Source organism: Trachemys scripta, chromosome 10 (genome assembly GCF_013100865.1).
Source record: "Trachemys scripta elegans isolate TJP31775 chromosome 10, CAS_Tse_1.0, whole genome shotgun sequence".
Taxonomy (NCBI): Eukaryota; Metazoa; Chordata; order Testudines; family Emydidae; genus Trachemys; species Trachemys scripta.
The window spans coordinates 44,728,006-44,755,742 of NC_048307.1; the positions used below are offsets into that span (position 1 = coordinate 44,728,006).

Here is a 27,737-nt window from a genome sequence, read left to right on the forward strand (position 1 = left end):
GAAATTCAAGTGTCCTACAACTCCTGCGCTTATCTGTGGAAGGTCCAGAATGGGACAGGGCTTTCCTGAACTCTCACTTGGACAGGCAGTGGGAGAGCAAGTTGGCACTCACTTGTCATTGCTTCAGTTCAGTTCATCCAGAAATCTTATGCCCTAACTAGCATCTCTCCCCTTCCACCCCCTCTTCCACTCCTCAGCGGGGTTTAAAGGGCTCTCATCCTGAACCTGCATTCGAAAGTGACTCTGATCTTGCCTGTGACCTGGTCATTGATAGTGCAGGGAGAGGAGCTTGTGAAAGCTTTTTCCCGTGTTTGGGGGGCTCATTCCTATCCCTACCAAACCCTGTAACTTTCAGACACTACCTCCTGCCCTCACCTCCAGTCCAATGTGGTGGGTGCGGTAGGTGACCTCAAATTGGCTTCCAACAAAATTATTTTTGCAGCATCATGGACTATGAAGTGACAAACAGCAACAAGCCAGCTTCAGGACTTGTCTTCAATGTGCACTTCACCCAAAGGCTGGCACTCCGTTGTGACCACAGGTTTGGTTCTGTGGCACATTCTGAGTGTAGAGTTCAGTTTTCACTAGAAGTCTTATGAAAAACAGGTGTGATGCCAATGAGTGTAATGGGAGCTTTGATGTCACTGGGTGGGTTGGGGCTGTTCCCTCCTTGATACCAGGCTTGCAGATCTCCACTTTCCCTGGAAGTGGGGAGTCCGTGCTGATCTGCTCTAGTCTATGATGTGCTGGCTGGGTAACACGTGATGTAAATACAGGAGGACTGTGCCTGCTCTTGCCTCCCTCCTGATAGTGTGTGTTAGGCTAGCTCCCTCACAGCTACCACCCATGTGTCCCAATCATAGGACTGGAAGGGGCCTCTGGGTCATTGAGTCCAGTCCCCAGCTGTCACTGGCAATCCCATCCCTCTCAGGTCTACCTGGGAGGTGTCTGCCCTCTCACAAAAGTTCTAGCCAGCTCTGAGAACTTGGCACGCTAGGAACATAGGAATAGTCATACTGAATCCCAGCCCCATCTCTCACAGTGCCCTGCCTCTGGCAATGGCCAGCCCCAAAGGAAGGTGTACGTACCCTGCAGTAGGCAGGTGGGGGGGAAATCATGCCCACACCTTCCTTTGATTCTCTGCACAAAATGTCTGACTGCTAGAATAATGCAGCTAGTGACCTGTTACTATCTGCGCTTCAAGGGCAGGACTTGCTGTTATCAGCTGAAAGAGGAGAGCACTGATGTAGCTGTCTTCCCATAGTGTCACTGAACGGAGAAATAACTCCTTTGTACCCCTGTGGCAGGCAAGGGAGTTTGGTTGTGAGTCACTGTTGCTGTAAGAAACTCTAAAATAGCTTTTTGGCAGAACCTCTTGCAGAAGCTACAGTAAAACTAGGCAGATCTCTTGCTCCCTTTATCAGTCAAATGCCTGCAAGTGTCATTTTGTGGCAGATGGAAAAATAACTATTTACCCAGAGCCCTTAAATAAGACTCATGTACAGGAACACATGGCAAATCATTGGCTGACTCCTGCCAACTCCTGCATTAGGGGTTTTGGATAGTCAGTGATAAATGCTTGAACTCTGGAGCAAGAGAGAGTCTTCTTGGCCCACTGTACTACGTCTCCTGCTTCCTTAGGCCGTAGGGGTGCTGTTAGAACTTGGAGATAGTCAAGGTTCATATATGCTGTGATCCTGCTGCAAGGGCAAGATCAAACAGTTACAACAGGACATGTAAAGCTTGTAGCGTAAGCAGATATTTGCAACGGATCCAAGGTGGGTGAGCTCTGGAGGGGAGAGATTTAAATCAGGTTCAGAATTGTCAAACTAACTTGAAAATTTCTACTATTTATTACCAATTGAATTTAAACTGTGATTAGTTATAAAGCGTCCATGCTGCGGTGTTCTTTTGAAGTGACACTTCTGATGGGGTAACTTATTGGGATTTCACAAAACTGCCATAGGCAAAAAACAAAATTATTGAAAATGAAGGCCTTGGTTTGTAATTTAACTCTCACTAATGATCCCACTGACCTCAATGGGACCATTCATGGAAGTTCAAACATGTACATAAGTGTCTGCAGCATCAGGGTCTGAAATTGTATTTTTATTTAATGTTTCTCTTATGCAAGAACATAACTGCCAGTATCCATTGGACCAGTATCCAGCAGCGGCCAGTATTAGAGCTTCAGGGGGAGTGTACTGAACAGGGCAGTTGGAGTGATCCACCCCTTTGTCACTTCAAAACAGACTCACTCCAGTGTTAACAGTGAAAAGTTATGTGGACTGTTGATACACTGAAAAGCTTCCCAATATCTATTATGCATGCAGGCCAAAAGATTGGCTACTGAGCTCATTCATGTCTAGGAACGTGGGGCTTTTGGAAAAAATCACACCCACAAGTGACTTAGGCACATCAGTCCCATTGACTTCAAATGGCAAACTGTGAAGGGAGGAGCATAGCTGGTGGAGGTGGTTCAAATATAGCCTGGGCTTATCGTTGTGTCTGAGTTTGTGGTGCTGTCACAACGGTGGTAATGAAGCATGGCACTTGTCTCTCTCAGCTCAGAGGAGTACTCTAAATGAGACTGCTCAGCAGTCTCCTGAAATTCTGGTAACACTTGAGAAACGTGACTAAAGCGGGTGCATCTTTCTGAACTAAAACACTAAATGTAACCAATGTTAAGAATGGGGGTAAAAAGATCTGTAGCCACCCTGTAGGGGTGCTATTAATCCTGAGGGTTCAAGAGTGTTAAAGGCCTCATTCTTGAAATCTGGACACCAAAAAGTTAACTTCTGCCTTTCATACATTTTCAAGCTCTCTTTTTGCCTGCGGCTGGTTACTCTGCTATTTACTAGTTCTGAACTGAGTGGTATGATTCTGGTGACTGCTGGCTGCCAGGAGCCATGGCAGGGCGTGGTGATAGAAGCAAGGCAGGTGAAGTCCAGAGTTATGTCAGTAGGTGTAGCCAAATGTGAGGGCCCCAGACTCCGTTGTGTGTCGCAGGCAAACACCCTCCTGTCATGCAGTAACTGCCTGCTGCCAACACTGGCCTGGGGAAGGAACAGTGTGGATTGGCTATAGAGAGATGAATTCAGTCTCCGCTTTCTGCAGGAGGTTGGTTTGCTGCCACATGGGAATTGAGGGCAGTATCCTAGACACAGCTGGAGTTGCGAAGGTCCCATATGCTTTAGGGAAGATGGCTGAAGGCAAAAGAGACTGTCCATGCTGAGAGCTCCTGCTCTGCTCCCTGACAGTGTTGTATGGCTGGATTCTTAGTGCACTTCGCAGCTCTCCCCACAGTATTTATGGGGCAAGTGGAGTTTCCCAAGCAGTGGAATGTGAGGACAGTAAGCTGTGGTGGAGACTTGTCCCTGCAGAGGTAGCTGTTTGTGAATGAGAAGCATTTGTCTTAGCTCAGGGCTTCTCAAACCCTTCATTCCTGTTTGGTGATGTGAGTTTAGCAACTGGCCTCAAGGAGTCGGTGTCATGTGAGCAGCCAACTCCCTGGACTGGTTGGAGAGTCGCAGGCTTTGTCTGTGGGGACCCACTCCAGCTTCTGACCATCTCTGAGTGGGGTCTGAGTAATGCTAGACTCTCAGAGCCGTGTGTGTGTGAGATGTTTAACAAAGTGCATCCATGTTCTTTTTCCCTCTGCAGGTCTCTGCCCTTGACCAGGAGATCATTGAAGTTGACCCAGATACTAAGGAAATGCTGAAGCTGCTGGTGAGTGTGGTCTCTTCAGAGAGATTGGCTTGTGCCTTCGCTCTTCTGGAGGTGGAAGCTCTTAGCCATCATAGCTCAGTGCAGACTGAAGGCCTTGTTCAGGCACCAGGGAGAGCCTCCTAGCAAGCTGTTTGGAGGACTTTATGAGCAGGTTTCGAGCACAGTTACTCTGTTAGACCTGGGCCATGGGCTGACTGGCCTCTGTAGTGCAATTATTATGAATTGTCCAGAAAAAAAATCCCTCCCCCCCCCCAAAACAGTGGCTGGAAAAGCTTTTCTAGAAGCCTGCCAGCAACACCATTCTGACCCTGCTAGCATGGCTTTCAACTGCGATACAGCTAGGCAGTTCTTCGCCTACATCTCAGAGAGCCAGAAACCCCCCGTCAGCACCTGAGAGCCTCTGTGTGTCCCTGTCTGTAAAGCAGGTAACAGTGCTCACCCACTTCTGTCCAGAGCTCTGGGGCTGGTGGGGATAATATTAGTTATACTGGGGTGGGGCTGAGGCTTGTGAATTGAAATATGAAATAGCCAGTGCTCCTGAGCATGATCAAGGGCCACAACCCTGCTAGAAATCCCAGCTCCAGCAGCATGAAAGGGGGAGGGGCAGGCAAACTGGAGAGTACTTTGCCATGGACTCGCTAGTGGTGACGGACACACGCATTCTCTTCCTTCCCTGCCCACCCCCAGTCTCTTCTGTACCAGCCTCTAGGTCTCAGTGTCTGGTATGGTTTTCCCCGAGCTCTCCTGCATGCCATGCTCCTTCCCACTCGGAGTTGCTCTTAGCTGCACAAGGGCTTAGACACCTGTTTTTGTTTTGGGTCTCCCCTTCACCACTGGGACATGTGCTCTGATACCAGAGCTGTGCTCAAGGCCTCCTGCCCCTGATTAGAACACAACCACTACAGAAGCAACTGAACCATGGGTGAGCCTGTGAAGTCCAGATTCCAGCCCAGCTGCTGGCATGTTAGTTGTGTAACTTTCACAACTGGGTGCATCACCTGCCCCAGTCCAGTGAATGCTCAGCCAGGCTGGTCCCTAAGTCCCCACGCTCCTGTGTGTCGCACTTGCAAGCCTGTTGGGGTTCACTGCCGTGTTGTGTGACAGACTCCCCCTCCCTGTCTCTGCAGCACAGCCTCCTGTCTATGGACAGGCTGGAGGACTCGCCCTCTGTTCTCGCTGGGATTCGGGGTAGATGCGTTTGTGTGTTGGGAGGGAGAGTTAGGGCAGAGCCTGCTGTGCTTTGATCTGGGACCCCTGCCAGCAGAGAGGAAGAGGTAGGCTGGCATGCTGAGTGTAACCTGGTCTGTTCTATATGTCTTCCAGGACTTTGGCAGTCTGTCCAACCTGCAGGTCACGCAGCCCACTGTGGGAATGAACTTCAAAACACCCAGAGGAGCTATCTGAATCCATTGCTGCGCTTTCACTTTTCCAATAAATGTGGGAAACCAAACCTGTCCCCTCTTCCGCTAGTGCCGGGGTGTCTTCTTGGGGGAGAGCCCTTGACTGGCCCTTACTGTGGGAGGGAGTGTCACAGGAGGCCCATGTAAAGTGATGTGGGCTAGGGGTGGGTGCTTTCACTGCTTTTTTTGGTGTATGGGGAGTGATCTTCCTCTGCTTGGCACCCATAGTTGCTGTGTTTGTGGATGCAGTACCTAGCCACCAGAGGGCGATAAACAGTGAATTGTCATCCAAGCCTAGCAGAGTAGTTCTGGGCTCCTGGGAGGACGGTAGCTGTGCCCTGTCCCCCTGGGGAGCGGCTCCTGGACCTTCCTGAAGCTCAGCAGTTGGTCCTGAACGCTGTTAGTCACCAGGATGAACATGCTGAGTAGTGGCCTGAAGGCTGTCTACACAGGGGAGGTCTATTGGTGTAAGTGACAGTGTATTTAAACTATGCTAGTTCTACCCCAACACTCACATATTCCAGCACCAGAGAGTTACCCTGGGATATCTAGGTCAGGTAAATACACTGGTTTAATCATACCAGTAACTGGTAAAACTGTCCAGTGTGGACAAGCCCTAATTCCTGCCCAGCTGGTGAGGCTGTGAGCTTGCCCGCTCTCCCTTACTGTGCATCACCAGGGTGGAGGTGAGAGTCTCAGCCCAGCAGACCCCCAACATCACACTGGCTCCTTAGGTCCTGGTGTTGCTCTCTGGTTCCATGGGCTTTGTCTCCTCTAGGTCAGCGGTCTCCCCAGCACATTAGCTGCAAGTACCGCGTCATGCAGTGCCATCCATGCTGAGGCACATGCTGTTTGATGCATTACCAGGTGGGAGGCACCACCATGTGTTCACGGGAGGTCCAGATGTGCCTTGTGCTGGGGCTGGCATGCTTAGGACTTTGACCTACCCACATCTTTCCCACACTCGGGCAGGTGTAGAGTTAGCACCCTGCATGCATTGAGTAGTACTCCGTCCCCCGTTCCAGTTAACCAAGGCAGATCAGCAAATGGTAGGGACACTGAGTAGAGTGTGCTCTGAGTCCTGACACTGCAGCATGGGATCTCTACCTTCTGTGAGTCTCAGAAGAGCTTGCAGCCAGGCAGGGGGAAGCCCAGGGGAGGGGTGGCACAGCGCTTTCTGTGATAATTTATTCAGTTACACCCTTGCTTTCAGAATGCAGAAGTGCGATCACTGGGGTTATTGTGACTTGGAGAGATTCTGCTGGGAGTTTCTGTCCCTGATGCCCTCTTAGCGAGATGTTCCCTGGCCTGGGCTGTACCAGCACGCCCATAGCAGTATGGGGTTTGAAAAGTCCCAGATTCAGCCCTTTGTGTGTGCTGTCAATTTCTCTGAAATAAACTGGTGAGTCCCAGTATGTGAGCACTGCTTTCCATTCCAAGTAAACCACCTTCCCTGGGCAGTCACTGCAGGATCTGTCCCCTTCCAATAGCCCCAGCTAGAAGGACTGTGTCTATGGTGGCGGGGCCACAGGGGGGTCCTCAGGGCTGGGGAGGAATAGGGGAAATGAACTGCCCTGGGTTCTCTGGTCATATGTTCTGCTCTGTAGAAGGATCTTCTGTTGCCTCTGGACAGTCAAGAAGTAAAAATGGAGGTCTTCAAGCAGGGGCCACTTCTGAAATGGGGGCCTCCCCTGTGCCTGAGATGGGCGTATGAAGATGGTGTCCTCAGAGGGCTGTGCTCTGAGCACTGTCACTGTAAAGCTCTTGGCTCCTCGGGTAGGGGACATGCTAAAAATGCAAAATAGGAGTGCCTGAGATCTGACAAGGGAAATGGACTAGATCCATTGTCCAAGGGGCGTGTAGAGGGGGAGGAAAACAAATCAATAGCACGAAGGACACAGTATCTGTAATGTCTCTAGTAATCTCAGGCATAACTAGTAACCTGGCTAATTCATGGGATCCAAAGCCGGAAGGGACCGTTACCACCATCTAGTCTGACCTGTATAAGACAGGCCACGAGCCTTTGCAGAATTAATTGCTGGTTGCACTAGAGCATAACTTTAAAAAAAAAAAAATGCCAGTGATGGAGAATCCACCATGCCTGCTGGTAAATTTGTTCCGATGGTTAATTCCACTTGCTATTAAACATTTACACTTACTTCCGATCTGAATTTGTCTAGCTTCGGCTTCCACCAACGTGGTGGTGTCAGACCATTCTCTGCTAGACTGAGTTATAGAGTGAGCAGCATCCCAACTGTTAGCCAGTTACCCAAACCTGAATCTGCCCCTTCACAGAGCTGCCTGGTGGTAGCTGAGTTTTGCTGTCAGTTTAGGGTATTGCCAAGTAAATTCCAGTTAAAGGAGGTTTAGATTCCAAGGCGAAAACCTCCATCCCTGCCAACCTGATCATTGGTGATGGGGCCAGGTAAGTAGCAGAGGCTAAGACCTGGGTGTGGGTGATTTTCCATTTCCTCCTCCTGTAGAAGCTGTGGGGTGTGTGCGCTCTCCCCTGGGGACTCAGTTACTAAACACCTGTTTATAGTAACCATTGTGAGCATCAGGTTGGAAAATATCCCCACAGTGCGACTCACTCAATCAATAGCAGCCGATGCTGGTGCTCCAGGCAGGTGAGTGACTTCCAAGCATAGGACTTTTTCACTCAGTGTGTTGCCTCTTATATTTTCTCTTCAGCTACTGCATGTCTGTGAGGTTCACTAACCTCATGAGGTCTGTAATGCTCTGGCACAGGCTGTGCTGACAGGCCATAGCTATCTAATGCACAGTAACTATGGGCTTCTCTAGGAGCTATGGCCTCACTGCAGGAATCCCTGGGTGAGATTCCCTGGCCTGTGCTGTGCAGGAGGCTAGATTAGATCATCGCAATGATACCTTAACACCTGTGCAGAGCCCAGCTGTATTCTGGGGAGTCCCCAGGCTGTATCCTTGGGGGTCTGTTACTGGAATGGCCCAGCAACTTTCCCTTCCTCCCACTCTCAGCCGGACGAAGCAACGAAACGCCTAGAGGTGGTGTGACTGCCATGGTGTGTGAGGAGTGGGAGTGAGTTGCTCCTGCAGCTCCAGTAACCTGCCGAAGCGAGATCAGGGTGTGTCTGTTCCCAGCCCCTGAGCATGGGCCAGAGCTACAATGAATGCGAACTGCCGGGCTGTGAGCACGTCAATCTCTGCCCCTTGGTGCTGTGTTAACAAGAAGGGCGAGAGAGGGGGTGACTGAGTGGTGTGATTAGCAAATCCAGTGCTCTGCATGCCACATGGCGCAGCACTCCCCACCTCACCCCCAGGCTTAGGAGCTGCTAGTGGTGGGTCAATGAGGGACCCCGCCCTGTAACCAGTCTCCTGGACTGAGCCATGTGTATAGGAGGGGCCATGTATGGAAGTGGGGGAGAAGAGGAAAATCTGTGGATTATCTGGGAGCTGGGCTGAGAGAAACCCCAAAGCCAAGAAAACAAATGATGTAAGCTAGGGGCAGACTCCCACTGCATCACCTCTGTCTCCTGCCCAGGGTGGCTGCCATGGAGACCAGCTGGGACAGCAGCCTCCACAGCTGGGCCGGGCCTGCCCCGGCTGTGATCCAAGCCACCATGTACTCCAAAGCAGCGCGGCAGGCGGAGGAAACCAGGGAAGAGCTGGAAAAGATCCAGGCACGGATTGACCATGTGAGCAAACAGCATTTCTATCCATCCATCCATGCCTGTCTAGCTGCAAACTGCCTCCGAACGGGAATCCCATGCTGTTCCCTGCTGGAGCTCTGACCTGAGCATGGCACAGCTTCCAGCCATAGCAGGGGTGGAGGGGGCACTGCCGCTAAAGGGAGAACTTCGTAGCCCACATGGTTGTGAAAGGAAGCTGCTGCAGGGATGTCTGCCTGAGTCTGCAGAGAGCCTGAACCAATAGCTCAGAGAGGGCCAAGCTGCCTCACCATCTCTACAGCAGAGAAAAAGGGCATGCAGGCCTTGCTCCCTACACATCACCCTCTGCTCCCTTCCCTCTCCTCTGCTGCTTTCTTCTCCTGCCCCCCCCCCTCGCCCCCTGCTCCCCCCCTCCCCAGTTCAGCAGAGATGCTCCTGCTCTCCTTACTGGCTATGCTTGTCTCCGTAAGTGAGGGGTAGGCAGCCACCTTCCTGGCATGTTACCCTGCCTGATCAAGCTGGGACGCTCTCACCAACTCTAGCAATGGGCCTTGGCCCTGTCTGGTGGGGGGTAGCATGTGGCATGTGCGTCATACCCGGCAGTGCCTCAGGCCTTTGCTGATTAACTCTTTCACTTCCTATCAGATGATCCAGGCCTATGAGCGCAGTGAGCAGGTCTCGTCTGCCCAGCAAGCAGCCGCAGAGATTGTGGAGAATGTGGTATGTTCAACAGGGCACAGTGCCTCTCCCCAGGCCTGTTCCACAGCCCTCCCGCCACACAGGGAGAGGGTGAAACAGCCGCTGGGACTGATCTGCTGCATGGAGAGGTCCCTGCCCCTGCGTGGGGTAGTTCCTGTCAGGGGAGGGGAGGGCTTGGGGGGGGCCTAAGGGCAGTGCAGTAGCCAATCAGCTTGGAAGCCGATTGCAGCCCTAAGGAGCCCTCCTGCTGGAATGAATGCAATCCTGCCCCTCCTCCTCCCAGCCCACAGCTCCATGCACACAGGGCTCCAGTGGCCCCCACCCTGCCCAGCAAACCCCCTCTCCCCCCCCCAGCCCCACCGCACAGCTCAGAGCTGATGGTGATGCAACCCCAGGGCTGGGAGCTCTGGCTAGAGGGTGCCAGGGTGGCTGGTGCCAACTGTACAGAAGCAGAGCCAGGCTGTGTGGCCCTTGGCTTGCACCCTGAGTGCTGCCAGCGGAGCCCCTCTTCGGGCACCTCGCTGACTCCTCGGGGGCAGGGGGGGATTTGCAGCAGACTCTGTCACATGGGGTTGTTTTTGCATCCTGATTAGCCAAGTGAAAGTGTTTAACTGGGAAAATCCCCACCCCGGCAGGAGTTTTGTGAGTGCTAGGCCCGGGCGAGGTGCGAATTGGGCTGGATCCTGGGTTACTGAATAACGAGACACCTGTGAATTGTGGGGAATCCGAGCCACTTGTTTGGGTGGGTTTTCAGTTCTTTGCCCAGCGTTGCTGTGGGAGGCAGTGTGACCTAGTGGAAAGAGCACTGCACTGGGTCTCAGGAGACCTGGGTTCTAGGCCTGGCTCTACCCCAGCTTGCTGGGTGACATTGGGCAAGTCATAACTCCTTGCCGTGCCTCAGTTTCCCCATATGTACATGGGACATAATGACACCAACTTCCTCCGTAAAGGGCTTTGAGCCCAGCTGATGGGAGGTGCTGTAAGAACCAGGGATCGTTATGTCTGTAACACTCCCACGCTTGAGCAGCCCTGATGCCATACGGCAGTGATGCTGGACACTACATGGAACTTAGCCATTTGCTAATGTTTGGATTGGCAAGCAAGGGAAGCCAAAGGCTCACACCCTGGTCTAGCCTGGGGAGAGGGCAGAAGGAGGAATCTGGGCCACATGCAACTGTCCACCGTTTCCAAATAGCTCCTGCAGGCCAGGGTGGGGAGAGGCATCTCCCAACATGCAAACGCCCCTGCGGGGTGAGCTCCGGAAGGCTGAGTGAGGCAGAACTGGCCCAGCTGAGTCCAAACAGCCTTAGGGGAGAGCTATGGGTGTGTATTCGTCATACACCCCGAGCATGGGAAGGGGCACGCTGTTCCGGTCTCCGTGAGCCCAGAGTTTCTCTCCCGGATGCCCAGGAGCAGCTGGCAGCCGTCTTGGGGGACCCCGTGAAGAAGAGGAGATACCAGCAGCAAGTGACTGTCTTCATCGTGGGGTACCAGGAGTCCTGTGGGCAGCGCAATAGCCTCCTGAGCCAGCTGCAGGAGGTCAGAGCGGTCCTTGGTGTGGGGTGGTTCGGGGAGAATCTGGGGGACCCAGAGGCAAACACCATACCCGTGGCAATGCCTCTGTGCAGAGATGCAGGCTCCAGGTTGAAATGGAACCTCACCCCGTTGGGCCTTGGCGAGCAGATGTCCCCTCTGGCCCAGGATGCAGGCTGGACTCTGACACGCTGTAACAAAGTGGCCTTTGGTGGGACACTACTGAGGGTATCAATTCAGGACAAATTGCTTAGAGCAGGGCAGTCACAGCCCAAGGCTGGGGGTCCTTTCCACACCAAACCAGCCAAACAGAGAGGACTTTGGTTTTACCCCACTGGCTAACCAGAAGTCATACAAGCAATTCCCTCAGACACTCCAGTTTCCCAGTATCACCACCAGCACCGCTCTTTATGGGGATGAAAACCTATACCCCAGTAAAAGAAAAAAGGTTCTCCTGATCCCAAAGGACCAAGCCCATACCCAGGTCAATATACAAGTCAGATCTTACCCACAAATCATGATGTTGCCAATCCTTTAGAATCTAAAATCTAAAGGTTTATTTATAAAAAGAAAGAAATATAGATGAGAGCCAAAATTGGTTAAATGGGATCAATTACATACAGTAATGGCAAAGTTCTTGGTTCAGGCTTGTAGCAGTGATGGAATAAACTGCAGGTTCAAATCAAGTCTCTGGAGTACATCCACAGCTGGGATGGGTCATTCGTCCTTTGTTTAGAGCATAGGCTCTGACCTCATGGGTGCTCCAGGGAAAAATTGGTGGGTGCTTTGCACCCACAGGCAGCACCCCGCCCCAACTCACCTCCGCCCCCACTCCGCCTCCTCCTCCTCCCCTAGGAGCACCGCCGAGTCCTGCTTCTCCACCCTCCCTCCCTCCCGGCGCTTGTGCTGCAAAACAGCTGTTTTGCATGGCAAACAGTGGGAGGGAGGGGGAGGAGGAGGAACGCAGCGCGCTCGGGGAAGAGGTGGGGCCAGGATGGGGATTTGGAGAGGGGTCCAATAGGGGCAGGGAGGGGGCAGAGGAGGGCTGGGAGCGAGCACCCACCGGCGCCAAGGAAAGTTGGCGCCTGTGGTTCAGAGCTTCAGTTTGTAGCAAAGTTTCTCCAGAGGTAAGAAGCAGGATTGAAGACAAGATGGAGGGGATGCAGCTGCCTTTTATAATCTCTTGCCATGCAGCCTGTGCTTCCTTGGTGTCAAACACAAGCTGCCCAGCACATGGCTTGAAAACCTCCAAGTTCTCTCCCTGCATGCCTTGCTGAGTCACAAGGTGTATCTGCCTTCTCTCAACGGGTCAGTTGTATAGCTGATGATCCTTAATGGGCCATCAAGCAGGCTAGGCAGTGCTGATGCCAAACTGTCTGGGGTGTCACCCAGAGGCATAGCACAAGTTTGAAATACAGCATAGAGCCAATATTTATAACTTTAAATAAAAAAATGATCCTGCATACAGATAGCATAATCATAGCCAGCAAATCATAACCTTTCCATAGACACCTTACTTGACCTCATTTGTACAAGATTTGGTGCAACTACAGGACTTTGGTTGCAACAATGATCTATACAGTCACCGTTCATGTCAGTAACGTCACACTCGCTTCTCTCCCTTGCAGTTCTTCAGCTGCTCCGTGGAGCTGGGGCTGGGGGAGGAGAGCCACAGCCTGCCCGACGACTTCCCTGTGCACATGGACGACGTGGCTGGCATGGTGATGCCTGGCAGGCTGGAGCTGCTTTGCCATCCCTGGGGCTGAGTGACTGGCACAGCAGTGCCGTGACCCCAGAGCCCACGGGGCACCCTGTCCAGCCCCACATAGCCACCCACCAGCTAGACTATCCCACGTCAATGAGTAACGCGCTGGCTGCTGACAGTGCGAGTTGCCTTCCCACTCACATTCCTGCTGCTTTTTATTGGCTCTTGGAAGTGTCACTCTACCAGTTTGCTTAGGACCTGCCCACGAGCCCAGACTCCTGTGGGCCAGTTGCTCTGGGCTGAGGATGCCCCTGGGGCGCTGGGAGAGATTAACCAAGCAGGACCCGACTAGGAAGAGACGAGTCAAAGGGGGAGGGAGGCTCCAGGGGCTTTTCCCCTCGTGCCGCCGGTTAGTGCCAGCTGGGGGCAGACCATTGGATGTGGGCACTAGGCTGCACCCCCCCCAGCCCATTTCACCCAGGGCACTTGGCAGCCCGCAGTCACTTGTGAGCACTGTCCCCAGGCCCCTCTCCCATCTCTGCCCCTGCCAGAGGCTCCCCATCTCTACCGCCAGGTAACAGCGGCTTTGAGCTCAGCCGAGGCAGCCATGTCCCGCCTGGCGGATCTGAACAAGGAGATTGTCAGCTACGTGACCAGCGCCCTGGCCACACACAGCCCCAAAAGGTACCCCCAGGCAGGCAGCTGTGTCTGCTGCAGCATCCCTGCCTGCTGCTATGTCCTTCAGACCCCGTGCGGGCAGAGCTCCCTTAGCACGTGCTGCTCCTGGCACCTGCTATCAGCCGTGCTCCTGGGGTGGGTTGAGGAGACAGACTGCAGCAGACCTGAGACCTCCAGGCTCATTACACTGATGACCTTCCCTCGGCAGCTGAGCGGGATGGTCGCTGCGCAACTTGGCTAGGTAATGGCCACATGCGCGCAGCGTAATGCGGGATCAGTCTAGCTGGGTGTCCAGCCCCATTTAATCCCTAACACGACCAGTAGGACCCTGTCGATCTTTTGTCAGAGTCCTGGGGTCATTTTCCTGAGGCCAGCTGCAGAAATGGGTGCTGGGCAAAGGGGCCAGTCCATCATGCTCGGGTCTCCCACCCACACAGCAACCGTGTCTGGCTGACAGAACTGTATTTCCTTGGGAGAGAGAAACTAATCGGAGACTGTAGAAAGGTCAGATCGCCCTATGTCAGCTGTGCCCCAGGTAGGGGGGACAGAGTCTGGGCCTCCTGGATCTAACAGCTAACCCCCCAGGCCTGTTAGCTGAGGCCAGCAGGCTCCTGAACAACTAGCCCAGACAACTCGCGGGAGACCAGCTCCATGCTGAGTGGGTTCCATACAACAGAGCAGCTCCCCTTCGGAGCAGGCTATGTTTGACCCCAAAAGGAGCAGCAGCTGTAGCCGCAGGGCTGGGAACAGTGCAGGATTTGTGCCGTCCACAACAACCAGCTGGTCCCAGAGACAGGCTGCGTACGTGACACACCTCTACCAAGGCGGGGCTGTGCACAGGGCAAGACAGCCAGGCCGAAGAGCTGGGCTCTGTGCTGAGCCCCCTTGAAACAGGCTCTCTGCCCTGCACGTGTGTTCCTAGTTACTCTACCCTGGAGGTTCCCCCAACTGCAGCTGGGCAGGGTGGGGCTGGGCGGGGGCTGGCCAGGGGCACTGGCAATGATCGGGCGAGATGGGGTTTGTCCTTCAGGAGCCACAGGAAGCAAGTGGAGAAGGCTGTAGACAAGGCTAAGGAAGAGGTGGTCCAGATCAAACACAGGCTCCTGCAGGCTCAGGCAGGTGAGGGGTTGTGTCCCACCCCCTGTGACATGGGTATAAGGGCCTGGCCTGCGCTGGGCTCCCCAGCATTGCATCCTGTGGCTGCAGCTCTCCACCACGCGCCATGGCCCTCAGCCTGGCCACATGCAGGCCCTGCAGCAAGGCCTCTGACAGGCACATGAGCAGCATTTGCCAGGCCAGCCACTACATGGGTGATGCCAGCATTGGAGCCCCGGGTGGTCTGTGAGTCCCAGCGCGCAGCTCTCCTGGTCCTCCCAGTCACCAGCCTCTGCAGTGGGGCTCCGGGTGACTCCCAGCTTGGGGTCTTTGTTGGCAGCAGGCGGTCCCTGCTTGGGGTCCCCTGGGGACACTGCCCTGCACTGCCACCCGAGGGCCTGGCGGAAGTGCCCTCTCACCCCTGGCGGCTGTCGGTCTCTTCCAGACGTGGAGACCAAGGAACGACAGCTGAAGGACCTGCAGCAGCTGAGCGAGATGAAGGCGAAGGAGAGCCGGCTCTTCCGAGCCCAGCTGGAGAGCACCCAGGTGGGCAGGAGGGAGGGGTGCCCAGGCCAGCTGGGCCTAGGCCCTTCAGGGGGAAGGGATGGAGAGACGGCTTCTGGCACTGCCACGGCCCACCACCTGTAGCAGCTCCCAAAGTCCGGGGTGGGGAGAGGGACCTTCTTCTCCCTGGAGCTGCTGCTGCCCCACCATCCCCTGGGCCTGGGCGCCCTGCTAACCAGCCCTGTCCTCCCTGCCTGTGCAGAGACGCCTGCAAGGCCTGGAGCAGGAGAGTGGGGCTCAGCGGGCCCACCTGGAAGCCGAGCTGAGGAGCCGGGACTCGCGCATCGCGGAGCTGGACGGGTTCCTGCAGGAGAAGGAGTGGCTGCGGAGGGACGCGGCCACCCAGGTGAGGGCCCAGCTGGCCCAGGAGAGGAGCTGGCCCCATAGGCTCTGTGCCCGGCTGTGCTAGCAGGGCGACTCCCCGGCACTGCACGCTGGCCTGGGGGCTGGGGGGTGGGACTCAGTGCCAGGACTAACCCCGCTCCTCCTGTCCCAGTGCAGCGACCGCGCCCTGTCCAGCCCTGCTGCATGCCCAGGGGGGCTGCTCCCCTCCAGCGCGGGGGCTGCCGAGGAGGGGCCACCAGCAGGAAGGGAGCTTGGGGAAGGGCTGGCAGAGTCCATGGTGCGACCTGAAGGGGGGTTCTCGAACCCAGAGGTGAGTTCCCCCCGCAATGCTCGATGCCCTCAGCCTGGCTGCACTGCAGACTCTCCCCAGAACTGAGGATCCATTCTGAGTGCGGTGGCTGAGCCGCCCCGGTGCGGGCTGTAGAGGGGATCGCAAGTTTGGGCCGCGGCTTCTAGTGTCCTCCCCCCATCAGCTTGGCACCCCCAGTGCGTTACTCCCCCCACTCCCAGCCCCCGCATGTGTATTACCCCCTGCTCCCAGCCCCCCCACCCCCGTGGGATTACTTACCCCCATGTTCAAGCAGATCCAGGTCTCTGGTCCCCCTGCCTGTCTCCCTCTGTCACTCCCTCCCTCCCCACTTCTCTCCCCACTTCTCTGCCTGCTCAGGACATCCCAGGGCAGCACTCGGAGCAGCCGCAGCCCGTTGGTGGCCCCTTAGCACACTCAGCTGTCCTGGAGCCGGGGGCGCTGGCTGGGCCGGCCAGAGGGCACAGGGAAGCTGGGAAGGAAGAGGAAGATGCTGAAGGGGAGCCAGCCACACACCCTGCAGGTACCTGCTGCCCAGGGCTGCTCAGCCCAGCCCCAGCTCACCTTGTGGGGAGGGGAGGTTGGTGGGGGTTGCAGCCCCTGGAGTCCCACTCCCTGGAAGGGCAGCTCTGGTCTGGATCTCTGAACGAGGGGCCAGAAATGCCAGGGGACCCCAACAGCAGCTGCCTTCTGCCCCGGACCCCATTCCCCAGGGGCCTGGCTGCCGAGCTGCGTGGCAGGATCTGGGAGCCGGTCTGGGCGGGGGGAGGATGCGCGAAGGCCTGGGGGATGGTACCAGAGAAGTGGTGAGATCAGTGCAGGGATCAGGCCCAGAGACTCACTGGGGGTGTGTGTGTGTGTGTGTACCCAGCCCTGCCCTGCGTGCCCTGGGCTTTGTCAGCACCAGGATGGACAGCCTCTCTTCTGGCTAGAGGGGTCCAAGGTCATGTTCCCAGGGCAGAGGGGACAGGGCTCCAGGAGATGCCCTGGCTCCCCTTCCTGCTGCCCTGTGCCATTCCTGCTGGCAGAGTCCCCAGGGAGCCCAGCACACCAGGCCTGTGTTGGTCCAGCCTGTGGACTGGTGCCCCCTTCTGGGGTCAGCAGGGCGAGCGCATGGTGGGGAAGGAAAATGGGTGATTTCACAGCTGCTCCCGGCTGGGGGGTGCTGGCACTGCAGGGAGATGCCCTCTGTGCATCAGCTGCCCAGGCCAGGTGACTCAAAGGTATTGAAACCAATGGGAGTTAGGCACCTAAATACTTTTATTTCGTGCCTGTCTCTGCAGGGGGTGAGAGGAGCCCCAGCTGGGGCGCTGCAGTCGGGAATCCAGCGGTGCAGACTCCAGAGGCCTCGGCTACATGTGAGGTGGGTGCCCTGCTGTCAGGGGGAGGGGAGAGGAGGTCGGTCTTCGGGGACCACTCAGCATGGCTCTTTCTTTCCCTTCTTGCTCCTGATTTCCTGAGGATTGGGCAGCTGGGTCTCAGTCTGAGTGCAGGCTTGTGTCTTCCAGCTCCTGGCCCGGCGCCTGGCTGCCCTGGAGGCAGAGTTAGCTGCAGCCCACCTGCAAAGCCATGAGGACGCCGAGCACTGGGAGAGACGCTGCAGGACCATGGCAGCCGAGTGGGAGGAGGTGGGTGTTTGTATGGTGGGGAATGGGGGCTGGTTCAGGGGGCACAAGATCTCCTCGGGGAAGAGGTGAGATTTCAGATGCTCCCAAGTTGCTGCCTGTAACATCAGGGAGTGTCCAAGCTCCATGGGGCTCTTCAGGAGCTGTGGGTCCGGGGGGGCCCATTGCTTGGATGCCTGGTGTGTGACAGGGCTGGGCATGGCCTGGGGAAGCCCTCCCAGCCGGGTGTGCTCCCGCGGGCACGCATTGTCAGGTTTGTCCCACGCCGGGGGGGCCGCGTGGCCAAAATCTGCACCTGCCCTGTGTGCGGAAGGTCAGGCTGGGCTGGCCTGGGACTTGCACGAGTGCTGGGGTGGGGTCATCTGTCCTGTGCTCTAGGAGAGGCAGAGATTATTGCAGCAGCCACAGGAGCCGGCGCATCCAGCAGAGATGGCGCAGCACCTGGAGACATCCCATCAGGGGCAGCCAATGAAGCAGGGGGCTGTGGTGCAGCCAGCGCAGCAATGGGAGACAGCTCAGCAGGTGGAGACAGTGCTGCAGAACCTGCCAATGCAGCAGGGGCTGGTGGTGCAACTGGTGCAGCCGTTGGAGATGGTGCAGCTGGTTGAGCGAGTGGAGCCAGCCCCACAGGTGAGGTGACGTCGCAGGCACGGTGGGGAGTGGCGCAGCAGCCGTGTCTGGCAGAGTGGAGGTGGCAGGGCAGTGACTTGGTGCGAGCTGAGCAGAGGAGCAGCGTGGGGCTGACAGGCTGAGGCGTGGGTGGGGACGGGACAGGGACAGAGCAATGGGCTGGGAAGGGGATTTCAGCAGCGTTTTGAATGGGGGGAGGGGTTGGGCGGGAGCCTGGTGCCAACACTGCCCTTTCTGGTGTCCCGGGGTGGGCGCTGCTGCTGCCATGGTGATTTTGAGGATTCTTGGTCTGATTTCCAGATGTCTGCAGCTGGATCGCAGTTGACTTTGGAGGCCAGAGGCTTCCCAGAGCCGACTCTGCCTCCCACTCCTGCTGAAGGAGCCGCTCCTTCCCCAGGGCCCACCAGGCAGGGGGGCGCCCCCAGAGCAGGTGGGTGGGACATATTGCAGACAGCCTTCACCAGCATGTGCCTGCTCTGTGCAGGGTGATGCTAGAGAGGGACAAGGACAGGCTGGCACAGGCATGCTGGGGGGCAATATCCTCAGCTGATGTCGCTGGGGGGGTCTGCCTGAGACTGCAGGATCGGGCCCATCTTGCCCATGGCTTGCCTTGGGAAGCCAGCTCTGCCCGTGTATTGTAGGGTGGATGGTACCCCCTTGGCGTCCCATGCTGTGTGTCTCTGGGCATGTCGTCTTGTAGCAGTGAGGCCCCTGGGGGAGGGGGGGTGAAGGGATTGCTACTGCCAGCAGCGAAGGGAGCCAACCTCCTTGAGATCAGGCAGCAGACAGCAGAGGCCTGACTTTGGGGAGCAGACGGATGGGGGTTCTAGGCCCTGCTCCCCAAGTGCCTGGGTGGCATTTACAGGGCAGGGTGGGGGGTGTTGTCTACAGCACAAGGATTTGCTCTGCCATGCCCAGGCAATGCCCCCGTGATCACAGCCTCTGCTTGGCACCGTGAAGAGCCACGCAGTCATGGGGGGCAGGGGATGTGCCCAGCCCACTGGGGATCCCTCGCCCCTCCCGCACAGGCACTCATGTGGGTATGCCCAGAGAGGAGCCCCGCTGTGCGCTGGTGCCTGGAACGGTGCCCGCCCAGTCCCTGCCCTTCCATGGCCAGGAGTGACCCTGTCTCCACCTGACCCAGGTGCTTCCCCGGATGCCCTGTCCCAGTCCCAGTGCAGGGCGATCGCAGCGCCTGCAGCAGGACGCCGTGGAGCCGACAGCCACGTGGTGGCCTTCATAGAGACCTTGCGGGCAGGGCTTATGGCTAAAGGTAAAGCCAGTGGGAATGGGGGAAGGGCAGCAGCAGCCTCCGGCGTGTCCGTAGCAAGCCGGGGTTCACAGGCAAGCAGCGCGCTCCTTATCCCAGGGCAGAAGCCCTAGAGTTAGTGGAAGCAGCCTGTTCCTGGGGCCCTGCCACCCCACCAGGCTAGTCCTGCCTGGGACTAGCTGGTCCTTATCTGGCCCCATCCCCATTCGATGTATTTACCCTCCCAGCCTGGGGCAGGGCCAGGGCCAGCTCCAGCTTTTTTGCCGCCCCAAGCGGCAAAGAAAAAAAAGAAAAACCTGATTGAGCTGCCACCAAAGTGCCGCCAAAGAGGAAGAGACGGAATGAAGAACCCACTGCCGAATTGCCACCGAAGACCCGGATATACTGTCCCAATACCAGATGGCGTGCCGCCCCTTTCTCTGGGCCGCCCCAGGCACCTGCTTCCTTCGCTGGTGTCTGGAGCTGGCCCTGGGCAGGGCCCTGGCCAGCTATAGGCTACCTAGATAGTGTAGCGGGCGAGCTATTGGTAAATCCATTGATGGTAATGGGGGGAGCAGAGTCATGGTTGCTGCAGGGCAACAGGAATCAGAACTCCTGGGTTCCAGCCCTGGCTGGGCCATGTGCTGCCTGTAGACCCCAGCCAAGTCACTGCCCCACTCTGTGGCCCAGGAGTGGCGAGGCTGAGCTGGTGCATATACAGGACACACTTTGGGTGCTCCCGTCGCCTGTAGCTCGCTGCCTCTGCCTCTGGTGGCCGGACTATTTGGGTCAGTTGGGCCTTGGTGCTGCTGGCCCTGCCCTTCAGCTCAGGCAGCAGGGGCTGTGGTTTTGGATCCAGCAGGTCTGGGCTCAGTCCCTGCTGCTGACCCATGTGCTGGTGCCTTCGGATGGAAGGTGCTGTGCAATGATCGTTCTTGAGCAGCTGACCCGTTAGTGCTTGGATTGCAGAGCTCCACGTGCTGGCTCGGCTCCTGGACGGCCCGTGTGGCAGGCTGACGACAGAACTCCCCGCGGCCCCAGAGGAAGCAGCAGGAGTTGAAATCCACACGCTGCTTGGGAACGCTACCCTAGGTACGGGACTCGCTGGGCCTGAGACGCCCAGCCCAGCATGGTAAGGCTGCCCCAGGGCTCTGCAGTGCTGGGTGCAGTCTCCAGAGCAACTGACTGTGAAGCTGAGCCACTTCTGTTCCTTTCCTGGGTCACGTTCCTGCCCTGATTGCTCCCAGCTCTCCCATCAGCCCTCTAGGTTTGAAATAGCTGGCACCCTACTGGCATTGCTCCCTGCAGCCCCCTGGTGCTCCTGCCCAAGCCTGTGGGAGGGGCCTGCCTGTACAGCAGCTGGGCACTTGTGCCAGGGCCAGGTTGTGAAAGCAGCGAATACACGACCAGTGATCCAGAGACACCTACGATATTGCGGGGTATCTCGGTCCTATGACTCCCGGAAAGTGGGACGTCCGGCTGGAGTTCCAGCTTTACTGCCCGCATTGGTACCCCAGCCAGTGCCCGTGGAACCTCCAGCCACTGCAGACCTGAGCTGTCCCCTTCACGAGCTGCTGGGCTGACATCAGCTCCCAGCGCGGGTGCTTGGGTGTCTGGTCCCTGCTGGGTGCAATGATCATCTGATCAGTAAAGCCACGACTGGTGTGAGATCCCTCCTGCCTGGTGCCCTGCCCTGGTGCTCCTGCTGCCTGCATTTGGATGCTGCACATTCAGCCCTGGGCTCTCTCATGCAAGCATCTTGCTTTAGGATTCACTCCCCTGGGTGACCTGCCCGACCTCAACTCTACCGCCTGCCAAGGCACGGCACAGCAGCTAGACACTGGGGACTTAGTGTTGTTAATGATCCTGGTATGGTGATACCCAGGGCCCCATTGCGCTGGGGCTGTAGAAACACAGCCGACTCCGTACAGCACCTAGCACAATGTGCTTTGTACTGTGTTATTGCCATGGCGACCAGTGCTAGCACAGTGCGCCAGCATCAGAAGAAGGGTTTTTTTCTGTCGGGGGTGCTGGGGACGGAGGGAGAGCAACAAACAACAAGATCAGCTTCCATGGCTTTCAGTTTTTTACAGCTTGCTTGAAAGTATAAGTGGTAATGACAAGATGCTGCTCCAGCCGCAGGACGTGATGTCAGATCAAGGAGGAACTGCGGCACCAGCCCTGGGAAAAGGCGTTGTCCTGGGTGGAGCAGAGTAAGTGGTTGGGGGGCGTCATCCCAGTTCCCGAGCTCCCTGTTGCGAGGCACACAGTTCAGCTCCCCAGTGCTCCGTGGGATCAGGAGCCTCGCTGCTTACCCAGATCTTTCTCCCCTTTGTTTCAGCCCGTTGGCTCTGGACCAGCACCCTGTAGGAGGAGGGCACAGCTCCCATGCTGTCCCGGTAAGGGAGCGTGGGAGGCCGGGGTGGGCAGTACAAGCCTTGTACTGGCTGAGCTGTCCTTGGCACGAGTCAATGCAGGGAGCCGAGATGGCGTGGCATCTCCCAAGCTGCGGTGAGCAGTGCGGGTATGGACAGCCAGCATCCACCCCCAGGTCTCTGAGTGTCCAGCCACAGAGGCAGCCAGACAGCTAGCAATGGCTGGCACCCTGATCTCACACCCAGTGCCTGTTGGCACTTACTGGCCAGGTCTTGTGCTCAGGATGGGCACTCCAGAGCATGTCCTGCGGCATGGCTCAGCACTGGTGGAGGGAAGAGCGCCCCCGTGTGGTGATTAACCATTGGCTGCAGTGGAGCTCTGCACACCCTGCTGGGGGAACTAGGCCCGGGGGTTGCTACTGCTCACCATCTCCTGCCGTTCTTGTCCAGCTAACCCAAGGCCGGCTGATGAGCGCAGGAGGGGGGCTGAGTCCCAGGTCCGAGCCTGGCAGCGCCGGGGCCAAGAGGAGAGCCCCCAGGGTCCTGTTTACTCAGCAGGACGAGCAGCACAACAGACAGGTGCTGAACCAAGGCGTATGCAGAGGCCAGGTGCTGTGGGGCCTGTACCAGGTAGGTGAGCCTGCTCTGAGACACCAGCCAAGACTGGAGGAATGGCTGGAATCACCTGCTGGCAATGGAAGCTACCAGTGGGCACCTCCCCTGATGTCCCTCTGCTTCCTGCACTGGCACTGAGCTGCTCTCGCTCATGGCCTCTAGCCATTGGCAATGGGAGGGGCATTTTCCCTTCATCTGGGAGATGGGGTGGGCAGAGACGCCCACCATTTAAATGGTGGGGAAGAGGAATGTTAAACTGCTCACACTCAGATCTGAGCATGATAATCTCTCCGGGCAGCTCCCACCCAACTCCTTGGGTCAATGGCCTTGAACCAAACAGCAGATGAGTGAGTGGGGCCCATCAGCTCAGATAGGCCAGTCTAGAATGTGTCTCGCCCTCTCTTCGGAGCATCTCCAAATACCTCCCAAATCCTCACACCTCCAGGGAGACAGATGAGTCCTAGGATTCAAGTTTTACAGATGGGGAAACTGAGGTACAACGAGGCCACCCCAGGAGTCCACGGTGGTTTCCACTCCCTGCCCTGTGCTCTGACCACTAGAACCAAGCTGCCTTCAAGCGGGAAATGAGCTAAGAGAGCCCTGCGCCTCACCCGGATCTGGGGAAGGCCAAGCTACAGTTGCCCCATGCGGGCTCTGCCATGATTCCTGGGTGGGCTACCTAGACCAGCATCTGAGCTGACGACTGGGGTCTACTGCAGACAATAGGAAGGGTATAATGGGGTCCCCGGGAACCCCAGTGTAGAAAGAACAGGACCATGCCTGGCTGCAGTGGTGCTGTGCTCAGGGGCCATCTTTCCCGGCAGGACGCCAGCCTGCTGATGGGGGGCTTCCGATGGCTTCGCCGCCAGAGGTTCGAGGGCCTGGTGAGAGGTTACCTGGCCCATGGCTGCATGAAGGAGGCAGAAGAAACCTTGGAGCAACTTCAGGGCAGTTGTGGCTGCGTGAAGGAGCACAGTGTGCTGGGGCGACTCCGAGCGCTGAGGCAGCAGGTAGGGCTGGCTGGGACAGCTCTGCAGCCCCGTTCCCTTCGCTCCCTGGCTGGAACCCAGAGGCACTTTGCTCTGAATGGGTGGGTCAGTGGGTCTGTGGCCAGAGGCAGCTAGCAGGGTGTGGATGAGCAGGGGTGCTGGGGGTCCCTTTGGAGTGTGAGGGTGCTGGTGGTGTGTGTCTGCATGTGCTGGGGGCATGCTGGGTGGTTGGGGCACTGGCACTCCGTGCTTCTCCACACTGACCCCACTTCGGTTTCCTCCGTGTCCCTGGCAGAAGCTCCAGTGCTGGCGGGGCGAGTGGCACCGCAGCTGGGCAAGGCGGCTGCAGCTGGCAGAGCTGCTCAGTGAGACGCTGGGGCGCGTGGAGGAGCGTTCGGGGCTGTTCCTGATCCAGCCTGTGCTGCCGTGGCCTGGCCAGTAAGGCCCGCTCACACCCAGGTGGGGGGGAAGGGGAGGGATCTTCCGAAGGGATCCCCCGTCCATTGGCATTGCTGGCTCAGGGAGCAGGGCAGCTGTGGACCCTCGTCCCGCCCACCGTCCTCCTCTGGGCAGCTCCCACTTCCAAACCGACCCCCCAGAGCCCCTCTTGTTCCAGCCTCCCTTGAGGTCCCTCCTCCCACTGCAGCCCCCTAGGAGGTGGGTGGGTCTGGGCACCTGGATCAGCCCCCAGCCCCCTCCCCTCCTGACAGCCTCCCCAGGGCTTTATCCTGTCTGCTCCAGGCCGACTGCACTAACCCCTCCTGGAAGGAGCGACGCCCGGCCCCGACCCAATCCCAAGATGCTGGTGCCAGCACTGATGGGACAGGTAGGGTCCTGGCCAGCTATGGCCTCCCCAGGACTAGGCTGGGCGATGTCTTGAAGGCCTAAGGCTACCAGTGGGCTACCCCAGAGAGGCTCCTCACCCTGGGGGGGGGCCCAGTGCAGCCTGGGCACATCAAGGGTTTGGGGTCCCTCTGTCCCTGGGGGGAGGGTGCTGCCTGCATTGCCACTGGCCTGTCTGGGCCACATTCGTCCCTGGGGTAAGTGCAGGGGTTCAGTGTTGCTCCCCCAGATCTGGGTATGGGGCAGTGACACAGAGCCCAGAGGGAGAGGCACTGTTGCCCACACAGGATGGAACTGGCAGACTCAAGAGGCTACAGCTCTCCTGTCTGCCCTCCGGCCTTCTCTGCCACAGTCGTTCCTCACTGGGTCCCCCTGCCACAGCCCTTCCAGGGGGGCGAAGGGAGAGGCGGGAAGCTCTCTGCCCTGGAGCAGCAATGTGGTGCCTGTGTCTGACTGCAGGAAGTGAGCAGCCCCCTGGCCACGCGGGGTCTCCGGCTGCGCACCCCAAGGGAGGCAGGGCCCCACAAGCTGTGGAGCTTCCCACCATTGGGGGGCAGCAGGGCCTGGCCAGACCAGGACCTGGTGCTGCCAAGCCCACTGGTGATCACCCCGCGGCTACTGGAGATGGACCTCAATGGCTACCTGCTGCAGGAGCACCAGGTGAGGTAGGCAAAAGAAAGAACCACACCCCCAGGCACCCCTCAAGGGGCCCAGAGCCACCACTCCTCCCCCGCAATGTCTTGTGCCTGAGGGGTCTCAGGCTACCATGCTGTCTCTCCCCTGCCCCCGAGGAGCCTGGGGCTGTCCCTCCCCCTGCGGTGCCGTCTTCCCATTGCCAAGAGCTGAGCGCATTGCCCTGACTGCACCCCCAGAGCTGAGTTGGAAATGTGCCCCCAGGTAGCCGGGAGGGCTCTGCAGGTGACTCAGGCCAATGACCAGCTTGCTCTGAATGCCAACCCGCCCCCAGGGGCTGGGCTGCTCGTCCTGTCACAGGTTTGGCTCGATTGCTCCAGTGGGCATCGCTGGAGGTTCCAACTTCTGCTGGGGTGCAAGCAGAGCCCCCTGCCCTGTCCCACGAGCACTGAGTGACCGGAGTGTGTCATTAACACTCAGGCCACAGCTAAAATTGGACAGCGTCTTGCTTGGCCCAGGCTGGGTCGCTGCATATCCTGTGAGCTGGGACCCTGGCATCCATGCCCCCAGCCCCAGGGCCTCGTGCTGCTCCCAACGCTCATCCCTTTCTCCCCATGCCTTGCAGCAGGAGGAGCCAGCCCAGCCCAGGCCCAGCCAGTCCCGGAGCCAGGCCCTTCGCAGCCTCGCTGAGGAGTTTCCTTCCTGTCCGACGTGGTGTGGCCCTGATAGGCCCCAGCCACTCGGCGAGGCCGTGAGTGCCCAGCTGTGACTCCAGATCGGCTCGCGATCCTGTGGGCATGTTCCGGACTTCAGGACACAGCTTGATAAACCATCTATTCAAAATCAGCTGTCTGGGAAAGGATTACAGTCCAGAATGGCCAGACAGCCTTCCCCCGTTCACTCCCCCCAAAATAAAGACACTGCACCTATATGTGCCCAATCACGGCCCTTCTTTCCCTGCCAGGCCCCAATCCCCAGTGCAGAAGCACATTTCTCTGTGTTGGCGGCCGCGCTCTGGCCAGTACCTGGAGAGGACCCCCTGTGCTTTGGCCAGGATGGGACTTTGGCGCTGGCCTGCGGGATAGTGTATGGACCGAGCTGGAGCTGTTCGGAACACTGCAGCCTGACCTGGATACTGGAGGTTCCTGTCTGGCTAATTGGGTTAGTTTGGGGACAAACAAGCTCTCAGGGGCTGTTGGGAAAAAACAAGCAGGAAGGGGAAGAATGGCTCCAGCACAGCCACTGCACAGGACTTGAAGGTGCTGAGCGACAAGGCCAGGGCCCAAAAAGGCCCCAGGCAGAAGAGATCCAAAACCTGGAATAGGGTTTAAAAGGGACTCGTTCTGGAGGGATCAGGGGGTTTTAGGGGACCCAGGCAGAGCCACATGTCTGAAGAAGCTAGGCCTGCCGCAGCTACCCTGGGAGTGGTGATCTGTGGGCTTAGCCAGTTGTTTTACAAGCCTTGTTCTCAGCATGCTTTGTTCCTACCATCCAAATAAACCTGCCTTGGGTTCACCAGGCTGGCTGCTGCTCAGCAATGCCCGAAGGGAAGAACTGCAGGGGCCAGACTCAGGCAGACCTGCTGGGTAAGCACAGTGATCTGCCGGGTGCTGTAGCCCGGGGGTTGGTCTAAGAATGGAAGACTCAATTGAGTCCCTCCCCAGATAGTGACAGAGGCCTGGCACCAGTGGGGTGCACTCAGTGAAGCCAGAAGGGGACAGAGGCACAGTTAGCCCTGTTACTGTGACGCAGGAAAGTGGCACCGGCACTGGGGGAGTTAGGGGGTCCGTAGCTTTCCCACTTTTTGAAAGTGGATGGGCGGCCCCCGCCCCTCACCCCCCCGATCAGGCCAGCATGGAGCCCAGTCGGGGAGCATGGACAGTTGTGGGAGCCACACAGACCTTCCACCTGCCCATTGGGGCGGGGAGGGCTTAGAGCCGCTTCCGGCCCATGTCCCCACCACCTGAGCCCATTGCACTGTGAGCAGTTGGAGGGGCTACTGCGGCTCCCCACAGCTGCCTGCACGGTTCTTACCAGGGCTAGGCTGCAGCTCTGAGGCCCTGCCCCCCCCAGCCTGAGCTGCTTCAAGGATAGCTATACAGCCAGGCAGCTGTGGGGAGCCTGGGTCCCTCCACCTGCTCTGGGTGGGGGTCTTGGGGACAGGGATACAGATGGGGGCTGCTTTCGGCCCACCCCAGGCAGGGGGTGGGATGGGCTCTCCGGCCCCGCTCTGGCTTCCAGTTTGGCCAGGGGTGGAGCCTCCAGGGGAAGAGGAGGAGCGGGGAAGGCTCTGATGCTCTTGCTCCAGGACACTTATGCATGTGGACACTCAGCTGGGTTAGTTAAGTTTTGGCGCAGTTGTAGGTTGGGGAAAGGTAGAACTGGGCTCACAATGGATGGATGGCTTCCAGGAGTGGGGAGTTAGCATGACCTCTGCATGCAGCATTGGAGAGACCAAGACTGGATACCGTGGTCAACTGTGGTGTCCAAACCTCAAAAAGGAGGTTGAAAAATTGGAAAGGGGTCAGCAAAGACTTAAAAGAATGAGCCAATAGTTGCAAACGCTGCCTTAAACTTCAGATGCTCAATCTACTTAGTTTTCCAAGAAGAGATAAAGAGGTGACTTGATCATGGCCTTACAGGTACCTAGAGAAGATTTCTGCTCGGCGAAGGCTCATTGCTATAGCAAAGGCAGAACAAGAGCCAGTGTCTGGAATCTGAAGCTAAATAAATTCAGACTGGCAGTGAGGCGCGAATGTTTAAACATGAGGGCAGTTAGCCATTGGAACCACTTACCAGGGACGTCCTGGCAGGCTCTAAATGAAGGCCGGGTGTGTTTCTAAAAGATCTACTCGAGCTCAACCAGACACTATTGTCTCAATGCAGGAATCACTGGGTGAGATTCTCTACCTCGCTTATGAGGGAGGCCAGACTCGATTATCCCAATGGGGCCTTCTGGCCGTAAACGCTCCGAGTCTTGAGTGTGAAGGGGCTAATGTCTGGCCAGAATACGCATAATGGGCCGGTTCCTGCTCCCAACATCTGAGTTGTGCCATTGATGTCCAGGGGAGTAGGA

General features: G+C 57.4%; 1 protein-coding gene, 1 long non-coding RNA gene and 1 other non-coding gene across 15 annotated transcripts; all 3 read left to right on the plus strand.

The window, feature by feature from the left end:
* Positions 1 to 223: 223 nt before the first annotated feature.
* On the plus strand, positions 224 to 358 carry LOC117884565. Its single transcript, XR_004647587.1, has one exon. It is a non-coding gene; the product is annotated as a small nucleolar RNA SNORA71 (small nucleolar RNA).
* A 3,239-nt stretch (positions 359 to 3,597) lies between these two features.
* LOC117884442 lies at positions 3,598 to 5,183 on the plus strand. The gene is made up of 2 exons (XR_004647563.1): positions 3,598 to 3,729; positions 5,053 to 5,183. It is a non-coding gene; the product is annotated as an uncharacterized LOC117884442 (long non-coding RNA).
* Positions 5,184 to 6,301: 1,118 nt separating this feature from the next.
* On the plus strand, positions 6,302 to 27,732 carry LOC117884437. Of its 13 annotated transcripts, none has more exons than XM_034784830.1 (25): positions 6,302 to 6,531; positions 8,650 to 8,803; positions 9,422 to 9,496; positions 10,886 to 11,014; positions 12,637 to 12,729; positions 13,288 to 13,397; positions 14,422 to 14,510; positions 14,932 to 15,032; positions 15,253 to 15,396; positions 15,547 to 15,705; positions 16,063 to 16,225; positions 16,986 to 17,065; positions 17,211 to 17,330; positions 17,706 to 17,957; positions 18,258 to 18,387; positions 19,102 to 19,230; positions 20,176 to 20,298; positions 21,290 to 21,419; positions 21,548 to 21,605; positions 22,032 to 22,211; positions 23,021 to 23,206; positions 23,481 to 23,623; positions 23,896 to 24,011; positions 24,488 to 24,693; positions 25,287 to 27,732. In XM_034784830.1, exons 1-25 carry the CDS (start codon positions 6,467 to 6,469, stop codon positions 25,428 to 25,430), a joined length of 3,279 nt encoding a protein of 1,092 aa, XP_034640721.1. In that variant the 5' UTR covers positions 6,302 to 6,466; the 3' UTR covers positions 25,431 to 27,732. The 13 variants fall into 13 exon arrangements, with proteins under 13 accessions (XP_034640721.1, XP_034640722.1, XP_034640729.1 ...); XM_034784831.1 differs by having other exon boundaries at positions 25,290 to 27,732; XM_034784838.1 differs by having other exon boundaries at positions 24,488 to 24,688.
* Positions 27,733 to 27,737: the final 5 nt, after the last annotated feature.

Excerpts from the sequence above, each read along its gene's own strand:
- LOC117884437 (XM_034784829.1), top strand. The coding sequence starts at position 6,467 with ATGGGGTTTGAAAAGTCCCAGATTCAGCCCTTTGTGTGTGCTGTCAAT. Across the intron at positions 15,706-16,062 it reads GGGGGTTCTCGAACCCAGAG|GACATCCCAGGGCAGCACTC; the intron begins GTGAGTTCCCCC and ends CTGCCTGCTCAG. Across the intron at positions 21,606-22,031 it reads ACAGCTCCCATGCTGTCCCG|CTAACCCAAGGCCGGCTGAT; the intron begins GTAAGGGAGCGT and ends GTTCTTGTCCAG.